Source organism: Melanaphis sacchari, unplaced genomic scaffold (assembly GCF_002803265.2).
Source record: "Melanaphis sacchari strain LSU unplaced genomic scaffold, SCAv2.0 Contig45_pilon_pilon, whole genome shotgun sequence".
In the NCBI taxonomy this organism is placed as follows: Eukaryota; Metazoa; Arthropoda; class Insecta; order Hemiptera; family Aphididae; genus Melanaphis; species Melanaphis sacchari.
Genome location: NW_020271303.1, coordinates 2,090,134 through 2,112,115, shown reverse-complemented (window position 1 = coordinate 2,112,115; position 21,982 = coordinate 2,090,134). Strand labels below are relative to the sequence as shown.

The window sequence follows — 21,982 nt, the reverse complement described above, 5'->3', positions numbered from 1 at the left end:
GACACGGAATTTGGTATTTTTCATAAATGTTTAATTATAAATAAGTGTATTTTTATCAAATTATAAACTTTGGAATTTTTCGATATAGTTGAAGATAATATATTATATAGACAATAATCTCATTTTTACAGAGCAACGTTTATCTAACGAAAGACTAGTATTACGAGTCTAATTTGTTTTAATAATAGAGACAGACAGTTTCTCTCCGTTTCTGTATTTACGTATTATGTGGTAAATACTGATATTAAATTATCTGATTTTTATATAAATATTATGCCCACTTTTTTTCTTTTTTTTATTTAAACTTTGTAATAACAATTAGTTTCAACAATTGTTTAGTATAATATAGTAGTTATATACAGAAAAAGAAAGAAAGAGAGAAAAAAAAACAAAATAGTAACAATATATAATTAAATTAAAAAGCTAGTATGGTTAAAAAAAAATAATATATTTAATATGATATTTTTTTGTTTATTTGAGAAAATGTTTATGATATCGAAAGGGATATTTGAGGAGTTCAAAAGGGACAGTAGGTGGTCACGATTTGTTGATAGGTTGGGACAGGTGAATAGTAAGTGGCTGATATCACAGACCATTGGATGGAATTTCCACTTTAAATTAGAATAATTTATAACCTTTTAATGACAAAAGTTAATTTTACATCGATATTAAGAAAATAGGGACTTATTAGTTATTAAACAAGTTTTTTGTCTGTTTTCTACTAATCAGCAAAGACTTGTCAAACGAATCGTTCGTATCAAATGCAATTCTTAAAGATCAAACGTTCGTCTTAATTCGATTAAAATACAATGGAATAAAATTGCTAAACGAGTCCAACGTCTACAATGATACTATAGTAAAACCTATATATTTCGTCTCCAATGTTTTTACGTTCCCAATTATTTGGAATTGTATATTCAGTCGTTTTAGTCTTTAGATGTATACGTATTACGTACTAATTAGTTATTAAATTTGACAATACTTATAGTTTTTTACTTATCAATTATTATTTATTATCATGCTTAAAAGTTAAATGTGTTGTTCTTATAATAAATAATATTTTTAACAACAATCGTCATATTTGTGTGAAGAACTAGCAAAATATTAGATTCGAAACAGTGATGTAGCAAAATTGCCTATCTGTATAGCCGTATGATCATAATTTTATATTTTAATTTATTAAAAAATAAATTAAAGTATAACGGGACGTGTTTTAACGACAGAAAACATCGTTTGTAATTTTAATTTTTAAACAAACAAAACTTAGCGAAGTTGTTTCTACAATATACTGCAGTTGAGGACCCATAATAATATTCTATACAGTGTGTAATATTATGAAATATACCATAATATAATGTATAGAGTTGAATTCCCTACACAAAATAATACAATATAAAATTATTTTAACCACTTCAACTTTCAAGACATATACTAAAATATCATAGAGTATCAACATCTAAAGAAACGTAATAATGTATTATATTAGCTCTATTTTTTCTTGGGAATTATTATTTAATTATATATTGTGGTATACCTAGAAAGCTACGTTTTATACAAATGCAATTAATGACTATAGAAGGAACTATAATATATAGGTATATTAACAAAGTAACAAACATACTGTTTATATGGAATTACATGCTGTAATACGACTCTGAATTCTGATAAAGATACAACTATATAATTAAATTAATGATTAAATTGTATTCGTATGTATAACGGCTATACGATATTCTAACCAAAAATGGTTTTATGAAACCATTTTTGAAAATACATTTATAACAAATTATTGAAAATTCAAATATTTTGTTTTATTGTATAACTAATAAGTAATAAGTAACTAAAAATAACTTAAATAACTTTTTTATATGCTTATGAATATTTATTATTAACAATTAAAACGATATTATATAATTTAAGTTTGCATGAAATGATTAAATAAATCATTCATAGACTACAATTGAGCTATCTCAATAAGAATTATTAAACGATGTGTTTACATAGCTTTCTGTTATTTGTTAATCACTAAATAGATCTTAAGGACTTTTACGATTAGGCTCTGGACTAGATTGCCCAATAGAGTATTGATCAATTTAAATTACTTTAAATATTACAACGTAATTGTTCAACTTAAATAGTAATTATTTTTTGTAGTTAAACGATTAATCTAGGTATACTCTCTAAGTAATAATATTTATTTATCAACAATTATTATATTTAAAAATTATTAGTATTAATAATTTATAATACAAATCCAGCATGCGTTAAAAGTAAATATTATACAAAAAGTTAGCTTTGACTTTATCATTATTACTACATGCACTAACAAAAATAATTAATAATATTTTTATTTTGGCTAAAAAATAATTTTCGCAATGACATAGGTTTCCGGTATTTAAGTATCAACAAAATATCTAAAACCACGACGGAATATTTTTGTTTATATTTTTTTTATGGAAATAATAGCTAAAGGAATTGTTATATGTATGGATGGAGGGATGAAAGGAGAGGTAAAAATAAAATAAAGCATTACCAGATTATGAAAAAATATTTTTTGAAAAAAAAAACACTACCTACCAATATATTATATTTTTAATATTTCAATAATTTCGTATGTACTTATATTACTACACTTAAATACAAAATAAATAGGCAATATTTTCATTAAAACAGCATTTTAATCTAATGGGTATAAACTCAATAGGAAAACAGTTACTTGTGTACATTTTATTAAAAATCTTAAATAATATAATAGACTAAGATATATTAGTTGGTATGCAATTATTAATAAAATTATCTAATAAATTAATTTAATTAATTTCCAATGAGGTATTTTTGTTTTAATAGGAGTTAATAATAAATAATGACAAATCGTATATAAACTATAGAGCCTAATTATATAAAAATAGTATAGTCTAAAATTGTATAGCACAGAAAAGTGAAAAAGAATGTCTATAAATCCGTAATCAAGACTGAAGTAAGTACTATAACCAATGTTCGAATCACTAATTTCTCAATGATTCAATAACCTAAAATATTTTAATAATAATATAATAAAATTCGTTAAATTTATTTAATTAAAATAAACAATTAAATTATTTGTTTGTTTTTCCTGATTATAAAAATGAGTACTGGAAATTTTTAAGTTTGACTTCTTCAAATTACAAACAAGATTCAATTTTATATCTAAAATCTCCCACTTTTTTTGAAATTAAATCATTTTATTGACAATTTATGGTGTAGATACTCATCCATAAAAAAAAAAAACCACACTCATAGTAAAATTAATACATTTATCGGTTTGCTCAAAATCTAAAATTGATAATTTTATATCAGTATGGGGTTTTTTATTGAATTGTCAATCAAATTTGTCGGAGAACTTACAAATAACAATAATATATTATGTAACCTAAATATTAGCTTAAAATAATGAGTAAAAATTCAATAATAATACTTTTGTTACATAATATACATTTCAATAATGCGTCTAAATGTCAAATATTTAAAGAAAATAACATCATACTTACAACTTCAAAAATGTAAAGGATTCAATTTTAGTGGAGGTGATAAAATTTTATCTTAGCTTTTTAGGATAACATCAGGGGGGTTCAATTGCTACCTCTGTAATTTAACGACGCTATTACACAGAACTCGCACACAATATATATAATTTATAACGGATATAGAGCAAACGGAATTTCGGAATCAATCAATCGTGATAAACAATAATATTTTTAGTCTAATTACTTTACCTACTTAGTAGTTGTAACGTCTTCATCGTCGTTGGTTGATGCAGTGCCATAGTTATATGGCGGAGAGCGTGGTGAACACTATAATGATAATATAATATCTATATCGTCTCGCCGTTCCTGGTCACACTGGCAACCGGTCCGGAGCAAAACGTTTCGTTGGCCGATTTCACCACAGAGCACACGCGAATGTCTCAGGACGTGTGATAATGCCAAGTGTGTGTTTGTTATTGTTATCGTTTGATTTTCAACAATCGCGTTTGAATTTTTGACCGAAAGTCACTAGATAATTTCTCGTTCACTAGTTAACGCAAATTTTACTTTTTACTCTATTTCCGCAGTCGGGATCGTACCCCTGTTGGTGTGTTGTGGACATGCAGCGTTGTGGTCATAGTTGTAATAAAAGTATTACTAGTAAGTAGAATTCTGTTGGTTCAATAAAAAAAAAAAAAAAAAGTTATGGATTTATTGATTTATTAAATTAATTATTATTTAGTAATGTGAATGTGTTATGTGACAGGACAAAAAACCTGTTCTCCTTCCGGTTACCTATGACTGACACTAATGCGGCCACCACAATGGACAAAATTATGACACAGATCAAAACTCGGTTTAAGGTAAGCACCATTGTCCCCTCTTCCCATCTTGGTCTCAAAATTTAGATATTACACTAATTTCCGTTCCTCAAGATATGCTTTAGGTAGGCCTCATGGCAGTGTAGTATTAAGACTTGTATTTAAAGTAGGTAGGTATTATAGTAAGTCAGCGTAAAACATAATAAATGGGTCATATAGAGGCGACTATACAATGGTATTGGTAAAATTAAATGTATTAAATTGTTATACACACTTTGCAACTATTTATTTGATCTTAGACTATTGTATCTAGCTGTCTAATATTAATACATATGGGTAATAAAATAATTATGCTATATATTGTGGCCAAACAACTTGGGCTACTTGTCTGTTTGTAAACTATACAAGACTTGGGAAGTAAATAACTGTCAAGTGATTAGCTTATCAATTTAAATCAAGTGTTAGTGTGATTGAATGTGCATTGTAAATTTTTTTTATCCAATTCTATAGCAAACATGAAAGCAGATTTATTACTGACAGCGTTCACTACATTGCAATATTGGTAAGCCGGCATGTAGATTATTACTGTATAATGTAGTTATATTTTCATTTAAATTTTTAATCTCATACTCTGTAACAATTAATTAATTAAACTTCATAAAACTTTTTCCATCAAATTAAACCAATTTATACTATATTAATATAATATCATCTAACTAAAATTCCTTTGCATGAAGTAATATTTCTAGTATATATTTACTAAATATGCATGGTTCTTTATGTTTATATGTTTATTTTTTATATACAATTGAAGTTTATATTTTTGTTTTATCCGTTCTATGATTATATCTATTGAATAATAAATATTTATTTTTTTTTTCAGAATGGTGTACATAACGAATATGATAACTAATATATTCATCAACAGTACAATACTCAATTGCTACTATGGAAATATGTTAAAATCTTCAAAATTGCTATTAAAACATGTATTATTTAAGATCTCAAATTTATGAAACACATTGCTTATTTTCTTAAACATTTTGTATATTCAGTATTATTATTATTATTATATTGTAAGTTGATAATTTTAAAGTGTATTAAAGCAAAACTTTATGTAGGAGCATTGTGTTATTAATAGAATAACTGCTATTTATTTGTTAAAATATTTAATATTATGAAATTGAAATTAATTTCTCTTTATGCTTCTGTAAATTGTATGATACAAATTAAGGTGAATTACAAGAAATCAAATTAAAATTGGGTAGATTGATTTTATGTCCAATTTGTTAAATGTTTCAATATTAAGCAAGGTGTAGGATTAATAAGCTTTATTATTTATTTAAAGTTAAATATTGTTTTAATATTAAATAGTTCACGGTTTATTTTTACACCACTAATAGTGGTTCACTATGCTTATTATGAAATCCCCTATACTACTTACTATACTTTTATGTATCAAATTCATATCATATGATGCATTACACCTTATCTAATTAAATGCATATATTTTCATTTTTATTAGTAATTCCATTGATTATAGAATAGATTATTGATTATTCTATAATCAATGGTAATTCTGTTTTATGATGAATATTTCAATGAATATTTATGATTTATATTTTGTCAACCTTAGATTTTGGACTATTTTGTTTAACAAAGACCTGACGTATCAATAAATTACTTATTTAAATAACTGTAAAATTTAACTATGAATGTTTGATTTTTTTAACGCTTAATAGTTTTACTGTTATTATCTATTAGAAACAAGTATTTTATTTCATTTTTTATTAATATACTATTGACTGAAAATAAATTAAATTACTTTTATTATTTTAAAATATAAATTATTTGAATTAATCTACACAGATAAATAATTTTATTTACTTTTTATTATTTTTTTGTACAATTTGTCCTAAATATTGTCATTAAGTTTATCATATTTACTTCACTATTATATATTTGATTTAGTAAACTAAATACAACTGGATTTTTCCAAGAATTTTTAAGAATATTATTATTAGCTATATTGGTTACTTTATTTATCAATTGAATGGATTTTATGAAGATTGGTTGACTACAACTGTAAAATTATAAAAATAAAGTTAATTATTTTAAATAATATGTTGGTAAATCTTTTATAAACATTTTTTTTTTTGTTATAGGTTATTGTCATAAATAAATTTAGACTTTTTTATATTGCAATCACAATGTGAAATTATTGTAAAATAAATTATATAAAAGGTTTTAGTAGTTATCTATCTAATTTATCAAACATTTATTTATTTTAAGATTAGATATATTATATTTTATTAGTTTGTTTACTTAGGTTTTAAATTTTAAAGTAGCTATCCTTGTTCTTGATATTATGTGTAGAAAACATTTATAAAATGGGTAAGAATATTATGAATAATGCTTGTAAATTTGTATGCTGCTGCTTTAGTCAAATTTATCAAAATTTCTATGTGAAAAAAATGTATTATGATATCATCACATAATAGATGAAGGTTATTTAATTTGTTCTGTGATATCACTATAATTAAAGGGTAAGATTTTATCATGCCACTTACCTATTTTCACTGTCAAATTTTATAACTGCCAATTTGTCAGAAGGTTAAAGCCAAATTACTCGTAAATACCTGTTGTAAACCATATTTGTATGCATTACTGTAAAAATTTAATGAATATTTTATATTTGTAATAATATGCATAAACTATAATTAAAAAACATGATAAATTAATAAATAATATCAATAAAAAGTTTTCAGATGAAATTCATATTTTAAGTTGAGATATTTTTAAAATTGAAACTGTGGTAAATGTTAATTGTTAGTAGTTAATTAACGTCAAAAATATAATATTTTGTATTCCTACTTTGTTATCGAATATCTATCTTAAATCAATATGTATATGCTTTATTTTTGTTTTTAAGCTTTTCTTTATTCTTAACATTAATATGTATTTTTAATTTTATATTCTGAAATAGAATATTTTACAGATTAATTTGGTGCGTAATAATTGAGATTCATATTATTAAGTTATAACTCATATGTATTAAAGGTTTGATGAGTGAAATAGAGTTAAACATGAGTTAAAACTAAATAATGTTCACTTTTCTGTAGCTCGGTCTTTTTAAAATTCTAAGCTTTAAATACCTTTTTATTTAAATATACTAATTAATAATTACCTAATGAATTACTAGTTAAAATTTTGATTTTTATGTATCGAAATATTTAGAAAAATATTTTGCTTCTGAATATAAAATTTAAAATATAAGTATTCAAAATAATAAAAACTTTAAAATTATGAATGCACCATGTAAAATAATAAGGATTAACCTGTAAAAATTGTTAAGTTTGTATCTAATAAAAATACAAGTATAATATGATAAAATGTGAAATTTATATTCAAAAATAAAAATATTATGATATTTAATTAGTCTTAACTACAAAGATACTTTGTATAAAAATTTAAGTTAATCAGTTATTTTTAAATACCTACTTTTATTTCACAGATATTTCAATTAATGTTAAAAAAAATAATTTATTTTGGTATGATCGTTGATAATTTTTACACTAAAGAACCTTTAATTTAAAATGTTGTGACAAGTAAAAAAAAAGTTTTATTCAATATAATATGTTTGATACATAATATGTCAATGTATATTCTATATAATACATTTGGTTCAGATTAAGACTCTTAAACAAAATTAAAATAATAATTTTGATGCCACGTAATATTTGATAAATTATGTGAAATCAAATAGTGTCATTCCAAAAATATGTGAGTAAAATTCATTATGTAAGTATAATATTATAAGTTTACTCGATCCCGCAAAAATTAATATCTATTGTCAACTTTTCGAATTTTATATACTTACTTACTAATATCAACATTCAATTACATCTACAAAAAATTAATACATCACTTATTACAACTTGAGTAATGTATTTTGTATTTCCGATGTTGATGTCAATTAATTTGGTTTATTATTATGACAGTGTACGACGTGTGACGTTCATTTATAGCTCATCTTGAACTATCTACTCTTGTTCATTCTATGTTTATGGCGTATTATAAATAATAGAAAAATTAATTGCTAACATTTTACAATTCATTTAAAAAATTTAGTTCGTTCCATACTTTTTTATTTTGTGCTAATTCATTTTTTAATCAACTTAGTAATTCAATTAAATGATTTATAAATAAACATTTTTATAAAATTGATTTTTTGAAAATCTGGGCATGGCGTGTTAAAAAAAAGGGAATAAATAGTTTAATAAGTTTACAAAAATATGATTAATATATAGGTATCTTGCAAAACTATGAAATGTGTATAAATACCTATGTTGTTATACTTTATATGATCACCAATAAATTATAATAATTACAAAATATAAAAGTTTCATTAGAAAAATGTATTCCTTATTCATAATATAATATATTTATTTGGTAAATAGACAAATAAAATTGAAAAAAAAAATGCAGTTTATAAATGGAAACATAATTGAGTTATACGATGTAAATAATAAAAAAAAAGTAATCTATGCAAAGTACAATATGTATAAAATGTTATTTGTACAATTGCATGTGATGTTTGTAAGTTTTAGTATTTTTAAATTTTAAATTATACAACATTAAAGAAAAGTAAAAATATAATTTATTTTGTTATATATTTATTTTTTTTTATCGTATCAACAACACACTGTTTACTACAATTGTGCAGTTTCCATTGACATAAAATTAAATTATCATAAGCTTTTGTTCTGTATCAGTTTAAATAATACACATATTTGTCATAATGTGAGTAGTTATTAGAAAAATATAACATATTGAGATTAAATACGAAATGAATACAAATTAATATAATATTATTATAGAAACGCCTAATAAAAGTACAACTGATAGATTGTATTTAATGGGTATAAAATGTACCTATTTATTTTATACAGTTTTAGTAGCTATTTAATATACCTACCTATTTTATTATAATCGACACTATTTAAAAATGTTAAAAATGTCATTAAATCTTTTGAGTGTAGTAAATTGTATGCCTCATGGTACGAAATATTGAAATAAATGTTTTTAAATTAGCGTACCATTATCGCAAATATTGCAATTCAGATGAATAATAAAATGTTAACAAATAAAATATGTAAATTTATAATTTCTGTAGGTATGTACTTGTCAGAACCAATTAAAAATATTCAATACATTTTTAAGTTTCTAATTAAGTTTGTGTTAATGTATTGTAATATTTGCTGTCATTGTTTGTTTCAAAAAAATTATAATAAAAACATTTTTTACATATTCCAATTAAGAGTCAAATTATTTAAATTAGGCAGACATTTAATCCATTTATTTGTTACAAAATTCAGCTAGAATGTGTGATATAAAAACGTGTTTATAAATAATTTTTGCCAAATTTAATTCATTTAAGAAACACTTTTAATGTTCATTAGTTACAATTCACTTAAATTTTTGAAACTATAGTAATACTCTTTTTTCAGAGCATTAATTATTAACTTCTTGGTAAATTTTATAAACTATGTTTATCTAATTTCAACAGTTTGCCTTCAAAATAAATAAAATAAATAAGATTGTCTCTTGGTAGGTTATGAAAGACATTCAATAGGAATAAAATATGTTATACACTGACATAGTTGTATTAAATCGTATAGATACTTAACTAATAATTAAACCAACAACATTATATTATAAATTTAAAAATTAAAAGTGAAAAATTAATAAATATTAAATTGCATAAATGATTAAAATAATAAATGTTTGCTTAAATTATGTTGTTTATATTATATTGTATATATTGTATATATAATTATATAAATATGTGTGTGTATTATATTTTTTTTTACAGTTATAGTTTTAAACGTTCGGATGACCATAAATTTTTAATACAATAAAAACAAGTTGACAGTTATATTATTTTGTTATTGTGTAGTAATAGTGTATTGTGTTTTAGTATTTAATAACTGATGTGAACATTTTAATGTTATAAAAAAACTTTTTTTTAGACTTCAATATTTGAATGTCATGCCCTATATTATTATTAATTTTGTTGTGTACTGCTGTAGTATACAGTTATCGCTGTTTTATAAATTCGTTTTTTTTTCTGTGATATAAAATACTATATAAGCTTGTTATAATTTAGTTTTAAAGAAATGCACTGCATATAAGCACATAAGCGTACTTTAATACGTTGTACTCGTAATACATTTAATTGTACTAAAACTTACTTATATACTTATATGGACAAGACGAGTTTTAAGATAATATCATTAAGGAAATCTTTTTTTTTTTTAATAGAACACGTGATAAAAAAACTAAGGTTTAAAACATTTTTAGGTGCTTTTATAATAGACGAAATGTGCAACGACTAAAGTATAGGTATTAAACATATCTGTAAAAATTATATATGTATACTATTCTTCTACGTATACGCATTATATAAAGAGTTTATACTGTAAAATCAGGTATTTTTAGCGCATTAGGATAAACGAGTAGCAATAAAAATTTTTAGTTTATTTTCTGATATTTGATTCTAGTACAGACTTTACACTCTTTCTAGTTGACTGGACCATTTCTACACCATTATATATATATAGTACTGATTTTATATATATCATAGTGTGTTCAATTTCATTTTTTTAAAAATCTCAAAGTGAAATATTTACCCGCATCATTTTAGTGTATAATATTAAATCAAAAAATGTGCGCTTGTAATAATATCGAGAATAACGTAGTTATTTATTTTTGTACTAAGTTATTAGTGTAATACATAGGGCTTACCTTGGTATATTTTTTATATATATAAGAAGTATATTATACTTAATTCAGTTTATATACTTATAAAGCTATCTACAAACCCACAGAGACGCACGTGTACCTATGTATTAGATGAATTCAATTCATAACTTGGATATAATGTTATGACCTTTTTTGAAATCTAATATTGCATTAGAGTGCGCTTAAACACTTAACATTCACTCAATTTTAAACACTATGTATAACATCAAAGCATGCTTTTAAATATTACAAAATATAACAAGTAGATTGGTACCTGCCAGTAATACTTCCAAATCTTATTAAATTTGGCAAGTTTACCGTACATCTATTGACATTTTGTGTGTTAGTTATCCGTTATACCTAAACTATTCATGTTATACATACCGAAATGGTAAAACAATATTTGAAAATTATTTCACTTCATCCGTACAATAGTCGCGCAGACGTGTAGTACTCCAAAGGGCGAAGGGTTTTCGTACGTTATGATTTCTGTCGATTACATCATTTTATTTGGACGAGTATAATAAATAAGCTATAAAACAGACAATAACACGATTTATATATATAAAAAAAAACACACACGCGCATTAAGTGCATATTATACAGTATTATTAGGTAGATAATATATTAAAAACAAACTTTACCCGTCGTAAAACATAATAAGTACAGACTATGGTAGCTATGATCTCCGGCTTCGTTGCGCGTCGTCGATTACACTCACGAAGAGTAATACGAGTTATCACGTGTATTATTATATCGCATGTATGCGCGTCGCTCCGATAACAGTAACTGTTTATTGTTATGTGTTACGTTATTGCTTTTCGTTGTTTTTTAGACGTATCTTTACCGCACAAAAAACACATTTAGCTATACGCGCATATTATTATTATATTATTACTATACAATGAATATATTGCTGTATTTTTTTTTTTTTTTTGGTTTTGTACGCCGTAAAAAAATAAAAAAAATAAAAATGAAATAAATATATAATAAATTACAATATGATACTATGAGATGCGATATAAAATTTGATGTGAAATCGTTTTATAAATATTATATTATTTTTATTACTTACTATGTAGGTATTAAGTACATGTAATTTTAAGTTATTTCGTTTGTCCAAAGTTTGGTGTGCGCAGAGCAGAAGTTAATGTACGTTCGGTCGTTGCGACGTCATTATACGTAATATTAAGGTTGTGAGAAGTAATTGTTGCGTGCCATACTTTACCAGTGTACAGAAGTGCCTACTAATGCAGTGTATGGACCGATTTATAACCATAAATTAGATTCATTTATTTGAACAGCCCTTTGTTGCAATCAAAAAATTAATTTTTTAATATTTATAAAATGTTTAAAAACTTAAAATACGTTTCAAAAACCAACTCGGTATTGGAAAATGTTTCATGTCCGAGCACGATATCACGTTTCTGTCGAACACAAAAGTAATCTGTACTCTGACAAATCCGTGTCCCCGTTGCCCTTGTAAGTACGTTCGCGAAATATTATTATGTACAGACTAGGTGCCGACTATCCGACTCTCTCTTTCTGATGAATGCGTGAACATTTGGCCTGTACACCATTTTTGTCGTAAAATGCAGATAGTACGAAACACTGCGTCGGCAGATATGATATTGCAGCTCAAAGTAATAGTTCGGTCGCGCATAGGTTTGATAATTTATTTTTTTCGAAAGAAACGAGTCCAATGCGATTGCACACTTAACATTTATTTCAGAAAAAACACGACAAAGAATCATCTGTAACAAATCCGTTTGATTGTTCCGAATCGTGTTTCGTAATTATGAAAGACAAGTATTTTTATTCATTATTCATTCGAGTTCAGTTATGGTTTCGCCGCAGTGGTCCTACGAAATCATAATAAGAAAAAACATATTTTTGGAGAATAATTTGATATAATATTATATATTAGCTTTTAGGATCCGGTGGTATTACGTTGTTGTATTCCTATTTGTTATCAAAATTTAAGTAGGTAGTAGGAGGTATACCTACATGAAATATCATCGACTGATGATAATATTATTTGAAAAATCTTGAATTTTATTGTATAGGTAGAAACATTTATATATTTTTTTAATTATACTACGTATAATTGTATGTTCTAAATAAACATATACACAAAATAGTCATCTGTTGAAAAAAAAATACAGCCGAAAATCGTATATTAGGTACTATTTATTATTCTAATACATACACAAATCCTAGTTCTATTCATGTTAAACTTATTCGAAATGAATATAAAAACATATTTCTCAACCAGTATTTATTTTTTATATATATTCATACACACACACACACACACACTCACACACACACGCCGCACGTACACATCTTATATATTTATTTAATTGTTAAGACTGAGTAGTTATATATTTCATGATAAAAATCAGTACACGCCTATGATTGTGATATATACCTACATTATATATATATATGTTTGTGTACATATTATTATTGGGCCGTCGCGGTCTCCGGACCGTAAAACGCGCGCGAGAATCACGCGGCGGTGGACTCGGTTCAGTCCGCAGTCCGACGGCGAGCGTGTTGGTCGCCGCGTCCGCGAAAAGTCACCGCTTACAATCGTCTTCCGAATGACAAACTCACGAGTCGTGTCGTATATTATTATATTATAATCGTCTGAGGTACGCAACCGGGTCGGGTGTACCGTGTACCGTCAACATACATTTTAATATCATAATTATAACAAATCGTAAATTGTTAAAAAACTATAGAATATCGTGTTGACCCAGTCGCGACTTCATTTCATCGAGCACGATCAGTATCGATATATATATATATATATATATAAATAATAGATGCTATATTATTTATAAAATAGAGCAGTTTATTAAACGTATAGTGTAGTCGATTTTGGTGTATTTTTTATTTTTATCATCCCAAATGTCGTACGATGACATACTACAGCAATTTTGGTAATGGAAATGTGCATAAAACCACCGTCAAACACAACGGAGACGTGATCGCTTGTCACAAGTGTGGTGGATATAAGGTACGGATAGTATTCAATATATTGATTGTAGATAAATAGTATATTATATTATTAAATATTAGTTAAACGTAATTTGTTTAACGAATGAAATTAAATTATCCCGATTAACTGACGTTCGTGTTGTTCGTTATTGATGCAGTTGTTGTTGCCGTTGTTTTAGTGGTCGGCTCTACAAGTTTTAATAATAAAGTTTTGATCAGAAATAATAATGATGATAAAAAAAAAAATTCCCGAAAAATATGAATTGAACGGAATCAGGATACCACTTTTCAAAGAGGTAAAACATGTTAAATCGTTTTTAGGTGTTTAGAAACCCTTTTCTATTTTGAAAACTTTGCAGTTATTCCCATTAAGTTTTTCCGTATAAATTATATCTGGTCATGTGACCCGAAAAGTTTACAAACTAAGTTAATAGTACTAAACATTTGTAAACTTTTTGAATGACTGTTATGTTTGAATTTTGTTGGTATATTATAATAAAGCATTGAAGCCCATACGTATGCAAATGTGCAGTACCTAAATTCGTATCGTTGTTAAATATAAGTATATTTATTGTGTTTAGAATTTCACCTTTAGTTTTTAATTTATGAAAATTACTCTAACGGGAATATTCACATACATGCAGGGTTGTACCTAATTTATAATACATAATGATAAATCACAAACTAATTTGTGATATTTCACATAAATATGTTATACAAATATTTAAAATTTGATTTCATTGCTTTTAATAAGTAATAGATATTTTAATAGTAATTGATTACGTATTATAGATTTTATTGCAGATAATGAAAAAACCATGAATTGGTCTTGAATTAATGACTGTTAACATAAAATTTTAACATTATGTCTATTTTGTTAAACTAATAGAAGTTAAACATGTGCTAAAATATTATGAACTTTATAAAAATATACTAAAAGTAAAAAAAAAGAATTAATGTACTCGTGTATGTATCTTTCATAAATTAGATACTTATTTCTTAATTAGTCTAATAAAATAACAAAAAAAAAAAACTATTTTATTATTTTTAACTTCGGTTATTTTTATGATTTTATAATGGTTATACAGTTAATTACCTCGGAGTTGACATTTTATATTGTAGGTTGTTTAATTACATTGTTTTTTTTCGTTGATACTTAATAACGGGCTCAAACTAAAAATATTGTATTTTAATTTTGATATCATGATAGATACGTTATTTTAATAGTATTTCTTTAATATTCAATTGCAATGTAGACCAAATAAATTGATTTTAAAATACAGGACGTCCCACTATGTTTGTCTCCGTTAAAAACATTTTTTTATTTAAAAATTATATTTTTCAATTATTCCCAACATTATGTAATATTGTATTCAAAAACAATAAAAATAAATAAATGTATTAACAGTAAAATACTTAAGAAAATAATTTAATTAGTTTAATTTTGTAAATAATTTAAATTTCCTATAACTTTATGAATTATTATAAATTAAAATGGAAAATAAATGGTAAATTTCAAGTTTTGCATTTTTTTATACCATCAAGATAAACATTTTATAATACTATAAAACACATTTAAATAAGTGCATGTTACCATATTGTTATAGTTATAGTTTGTAAAAATCAGTATTAATAATCTATGAATAAAAATTCATTAAAAAAAAATCAATATTAATGACGTTATTGGATGTGATCAGATACTATCTGTGTTTATGTGTTTAATTTCTAAGAATAATAATTATAAAATTACTGTGAAATGTATTTTTTCTACTAGCTATTTTTTAATAGCACTGTAGTCAGAATTGAAGTATTAAAACATTTATTTGATGTTTACATAAAATACTAAAGCTATAGTAATATTTTAAATGTCGAGTTTATTGCTATAAGTTTGATTCGCTGATTATGAAGTGAGTATACAAATCTGTATATTTTTAAATCGTTATACTCTGAACCACTATTATTAGTATTGTACTACTTAATATAAGTTATTAAATGGGCACATTACAGTCATAATAATAATTTCAGCTAATTTGTTTACAAAAAAAAAATAAAATAATTATTAATTATTCTGTGCGATTAAGCGTTTTCTACTTGTAACTTATTCAGAAATATTTTAATATAGTTATATAAAATCGCATAATATATGTATTAAATATAATATATTCTTTATGGCCTGTGGTTTTAGTAAGAATGGCATGTTTAAGAAACACGTAGTACCTACAGTTAACGCTATATAACTACGAGTTATAGATTTTTCGTAAGATGATTTCCTTTAAAAAACTGTATTACAATATATATATATATATAATATATATACACTCACTAAACTTCCATGAGTTATATGCAATATGCATAAATATATTGTATTGTCGACCCATATAGCGTTAAGTATTTGCACAATTTTGCAACATTATTTTGACGAAGTTAGTTAATTAAAACGCAAATGACTTCAAAAAGCGGAAGTGAATATTATTTGGCCAAAGTCACGTTTTCAGGCTTAAACTTTCGATCTGTCTACTTGTATTTTCATTTCTGTCTAATTGCCTTAATTATAAAGACTCGTTTTCTGGTAATTTATAGTTTTTCTGTTCTCATTTTCGATTCCTAATTTTACATTTTTAATGTCGTGTTAATTATTAGATTACAGTAACTATATTGTTTCGAAAAATATAATATGTATGCCAACAAAGTGGGTACTTAATGTTAGTTATTATTTTCAATAGATTTACTTAAACTGTACACATTATCTAATTTTATGACCGGCAAAGTCGATGAACAAGTTTCAACATATTATTATATATTATAGTTAATGCTCATATTATACTATATTTCTATATGATCTTTTAAACATCATTTTAAAAGGTGATTTAAATAAATACCTACGCTTCATATTCATCTGTTGATTATCTGGTCTTCTACGTTACAAATTAAAAAATTTAAAAATCGTGTAATTTTTTTCGATAAAAATTTGATCTAATTACGAAAAATCAAAACAGGTTTTTTGCAATAATTACACTAGTCGCATTCTCGTGTACATTTTATGTGTTTTTGATATTCACATTATTTTCACCTTACAACAACGTATATCTCGTACACTGAAAGCATCAAATTATTTATAATTAATTTCCAATTTTGAATCTTATTATATGCAAATTGCTGCTTTTTAAACTTAAATTATTTAAACAAATCGATCGAAAATATTCTATAAAAATGTTTCTGTTTTTTTTTTCACTCGTAAATTCATTTTCCAGCTGTCCGACATTGTTAAAAGTCTCAGGTGTAGCCAATTCGGGCCTTACCGTTCGCTGTGACGGTACACAGATATTTGACTTCGACGAAAAGCGTCTATATCTGTGTCGACTTGTTGGTACTTACCGAAAATAATGACAATCATTTAAACCTATTGTATCAATTACTACGATTCTGTAATATAACTTTTGACACAATAACGGTACAATATAATTATTGTTAAATGGACGTTGAATAAAATTAATGATCGTCTTTCGAATTTATTGGTCACAACAATTGGTCTGGTGTGGAAGTAATATTATTAACACATTATTATTATTTAGACATGTGTATATATTTATATAGTTATATAGTTGGTATTTCGTTGTCACGGACATCATCCTAAAAAACGTGGTAAGTAGTTAATTATTTTTCCGTACGTGCAAAAAAGGGTGAACTCGTATACACACAGTAAAACACAATGTTTTTAACCGACAAAAATCTTGCTATCAATTTTTTGTTTCGTTTATAAATACAACGTGCAATATTGTCAATCTGATGATACGCCTATTTTCGTATTTTTTTTTTTCATTCTTCTGATTTCAAATGATACTAATGGCAACAGTAATAACGTATCGATAATGCTATTGTTTGTTTGCAACAATACCATAGAGTCAGTTTTTTTTATTAATGTCGTGTTACAAATATTATAGTTAGCGAAAATGTTTTCTGTTTCTGTTTAGGATGAGTGAATTGAATGGAAATAAAATATTTTTTTTACACCAAAATATCCGTAATAGAATATATGTCTTTATAAAGATAGTTACAACCTCATAAATACCAACGGAGTACATAATATATAATACAACAATAATAACAATAATAACAATAATAATAACTAAACATTATATACACAAATATTTATGTTCTATGTATATGCGTGAAACAGTGTTTCTTATTTTCTAGACAATTTTTTTTTTTTTTTTTTTTGGTTCAATATGACACTTAAACCATTATAATATTTTTAACACTCGAATTTGTGTTTATACCGTGCAACATGTATCTTCCCTGCTGAAACATTTATGTGTACGCATGGCGAATCTTATTTTAGTAAATCATGTACAACAAAAAAGTAGATACATAATTACATTAATTTGTTGTAACTTTTGCAAAATCATCGTTTTTTTTACACATTTATATGTTAGTAGGGTACTCGTAAATTCTTCCTACACATTATTATTATTACTCACGTGATATTTTAGTATAAAAATTTAATTTCCGAAACAGCTTCATACATGAATTCACAGACGTGCATTTTAGTTTTTTTTTTTCTTCAATCCACTTTATAGCTCATGTAATATTATGATGAACAAACTACAAAAATCAAATTTTAATTTGTTTTTTTGTGTGGGCTTAGTTTATGTGTATTAATTTAAGACTTTAATCTCAATTAATTACATTGATCCTAGCTAGGTATCTTTCTTGTTTAGATTTCTTTAGGCGATAATTACATTTTATTAGTTTTTTCCTAACACTTACAGTTTTGTCGCTGTGTTTATACAATAACTACCTGCAATTAATAAATTTAAATTAAATAGATTCATCTCGTATTCAAATAGACTCTTAGATTTATTTCTTTACCGTTTCATTATATTTTCGTTCAACTCTTAAATCTATATGATTTATTAGTATCTGTTTCATAATTTAACTGGTAACTAGTAACTACCTACCGTATAATTTGTGTTTAAACGATTTAATATAAACAAATTCAAAGATGATTCTTAATTACAGCATTTATTATTTTTTTTATAAGTCGAACGTGTATCGTGATAATATATAAATCAATTGAACACATTTACTCTAATTCCCGATTTATTATAGTACTAACGAAACCAATCTAATTTAGAAGTGTTCATATATAAATTGCTTGAGGCTTTACCGTCGATATAAGTTTATTTACTTCTAGCTTCAATACAGTGTCAATATTATGCATGGATAAACTGCAGTACCAATATTCAATGACTGTGTATGAGTAATAAATATGTAAAACGGGTTTGGCCGTTTTGTAAATTCCGTTTGTCGTGTATTACATTGTATATGTGTGTCATATTTTCAATGTAAAATATTTTTTGAACAATTGTTTTTCATATTGATTCCAAAAAAGATAAAAATACTCAAATTTTGCTGAAGGAAACAATGAAAATTTTTCAATCAATTCTGTTGTAAAAAAGTGTATCGCATTTGATCAATTAATACAACAAATTTAAAATTTTATTTTTAATTTACGAAAAATCCTTTGCTTTATTATGCCATTTAAACACGTAGTCAATCAAAATTCAGGTAGCTTATGCCAATCAATTTGCATTGTATTTCGTTTTAAAATATAAGTGTAGTATTAAACAATTGAAGCTGGAGAATTTGTATTCTTGAAATAAAATATAACATTCTTCGTTTTAAGTGAATCGTAAAAGCTATTGACTTCGACATGTCATGTTTTTTTTTGTGTTGTGAGCATTTTTTTTTTTAAATACGCTTCAATTCTTTCATCCACTTTATAGCATTCAATTTATCGAAAATTGGATATAATTTATACTTTATTGAAATCGAACAATTCCTTTTTGTTTATAAAAGTAGTTCTTTTTAAAGAAAATATTCTTACAACATATATATATATTAAATACCGTTTTTTTGATAATTGTATTATTATCATATAAAAAATAATTGTTATTATTTTATATTACATGCACATTTATTATTTTATCAGCTTTATAATATTTTAATAAATTAATATTTTATTCGAGTTTTCATTCATTTTTTTATAAAAAAATTAATACATTTTTGTTTTCATCATCGATCAATTAAATAATTAAAATTCAGTCGAATTTACATTTGCATAACATATAGTTTAATTATTTATAAATTAATTTAATTTGAGAACCATAATTATGTAATAATAATTATTGATATTAAAAACTAATTATTATGACTCATAATATAGTTATTTGAATACGCGTAATTTATAACGTTTTTACAATATAAGCAGCATACATAATTAAAAACTGATTTAAGATGTGACTGATCGACATTTTGATGAACACGTATAATATAATATGTAGGTACCTGTAGAATGTATACTGTTCTGTATTCAGTAATATGCATAATAATATAATGTTATTATTTAATAATATTAACATTATTAAGAGGACGCACTTGTGTCTACCCACAAATATTATATAATAGTCATTCTATAAAACAGCTAAATATTTTAGTATAATTGATAATGATTATCGAAATTGAAATTTGAGATATCTCAATTGTCTAATATCTATAATATATTATACAATTGAGTGTCTAACAATCGCAAAATAGGAAATAATTAGTAATTGATTCGTTTGTATTGGTTTTGTTCAAAGCCGTTTCTAAAATTAAAATCAGTAAAACATCTAAAAAGGTATTTAAAGAAAAATTAAATTTCAGTAGGGATGAACATATTGTATTTGTAATGTAATATTCAACTAAACTTTAATTCTTTCGTTTCATCTAAGGATAGAGTATTTTACGTTATTTGATAAAGTTATTTTACTGCAATATAATTTAAATATACTTAGACTTCCTAAGTATCTGATGAAATTGAATAATATGATTGTTACTACTTTAAACTTATACTAATAATAGTAAATGAAAATGTATTAATATTTTTTTTAAACGTTGATATGCATTTATAATAGGTAGTGAATATATATGTATATTATATCAATTTAATTGTAAATTGTATTATATTTTAGTGATTAAATATTTTGTACTACCTAAAATAATTAATTTTAATACATAATATTAGGTTTTTATAACGTATTATTATACACTTTAAATAATTACAAATCGTTTTAAGATTAAAATTAATTGATCTACTTTAAAAATTACTTTTAATCGCTATAAAAAAATCTAGTTTTCCATTTAAAATAATTATTATTAATACGAATATATATACTCACGCTAATCATATCTGCTGTATAATATAATAAATTTGAGTAAATTAATATATTGATAATAATAACATTTTGTACTTAATACTTCAGTGTAATATAAATAGACATTTTTGTTAAAAATATTTTTTAAATGTATATATCTTTTTATCAATAAAGTTGTTGACAAATGTTTGTAATTTCAAAATAATTAGGTGATACATTTGCTCACAGGATAACGGAGTTTCTGATTGTCTAAATGCCTATTAATATTTATTGTTTATTGATTACGTGTAAACTTCAATTATATAAATTAATTTCTTGATCGATTTTTATACGTTACGAAATGTTTTCGGAGTTACTTTTATTTAATGGACTAACAACATAACAAAATTTTCCTTAGTTTAAACGTGCGACTACCACAGGTATTTATACACTTTTTCTACAGGGTTGTTGACTTTTTATTTTTATTTTTGCGTGGTTACTCAATCGTAGTACAACATACCTATACTTGACTATACTTATGATTTTAAATTACCTCATAATATATTATATTGCCGCACAATTCGATTTTAATCTCTTTTGTCGATTGACTATGAATTATAATAAAATATATTTTTTTCGGATACTTAAAAACATCAAACAGTTTTAAGAGAAA

The 21,982-nt window shown here is 24.5% G+C and overlaps 1 protein-coding gene and 1 long non-coding RNA gene across 4 annotated transcripts in view; one reads left to right on the top strand and one right to left on the bottom strand.

The window, feature by feature from the left end:
* Nucleotides 1-3,876: 3,876 nt before the first annotated feature.
* LOC112598191 (protein-tyrosine sulfotransferase) overlaps nt 3,877-21,982 on the top strand; it is a 95,385-nt gene continuing 77,279 nt past the window's right edge. Inside the window, exons 1-2 of one of the 3 annotated variants that reach the window (XM_025344587.1) lie at nt 3,877-4,163; nt 4,246-4,366. In XM_025344587.1, coding sequence (XP_025200372.1) covers nt 4,301-4,366 — 66 coding nt within the window. In that variant the 5' untranslated portion in view covers nt 3,877-4,163; nt 4,246-4,300. Of the gene's footprint in view, nt 4,164-4,245; nt 4,367-13,678; nt 14,154-21,982 lie in introns of those variants that run through there. The other 2 variants (XM_025344586.1, XM_025344585.1) reach the window with 2 other exon arrangements.
* On the bottom strand, nt 6,692-11,873 carry LOC112598192. The gene is made up of 3 exons (XR_003114879.1): nt 11,773-11,873; nt 11,513-11,660; nt 6,692-6,991 (listed from the first exon to the last, which is right to left on the bottom strand). It is a non-coding gene; the product is annotated as an uncharacterized LOC112598192 (long non-coding RNA).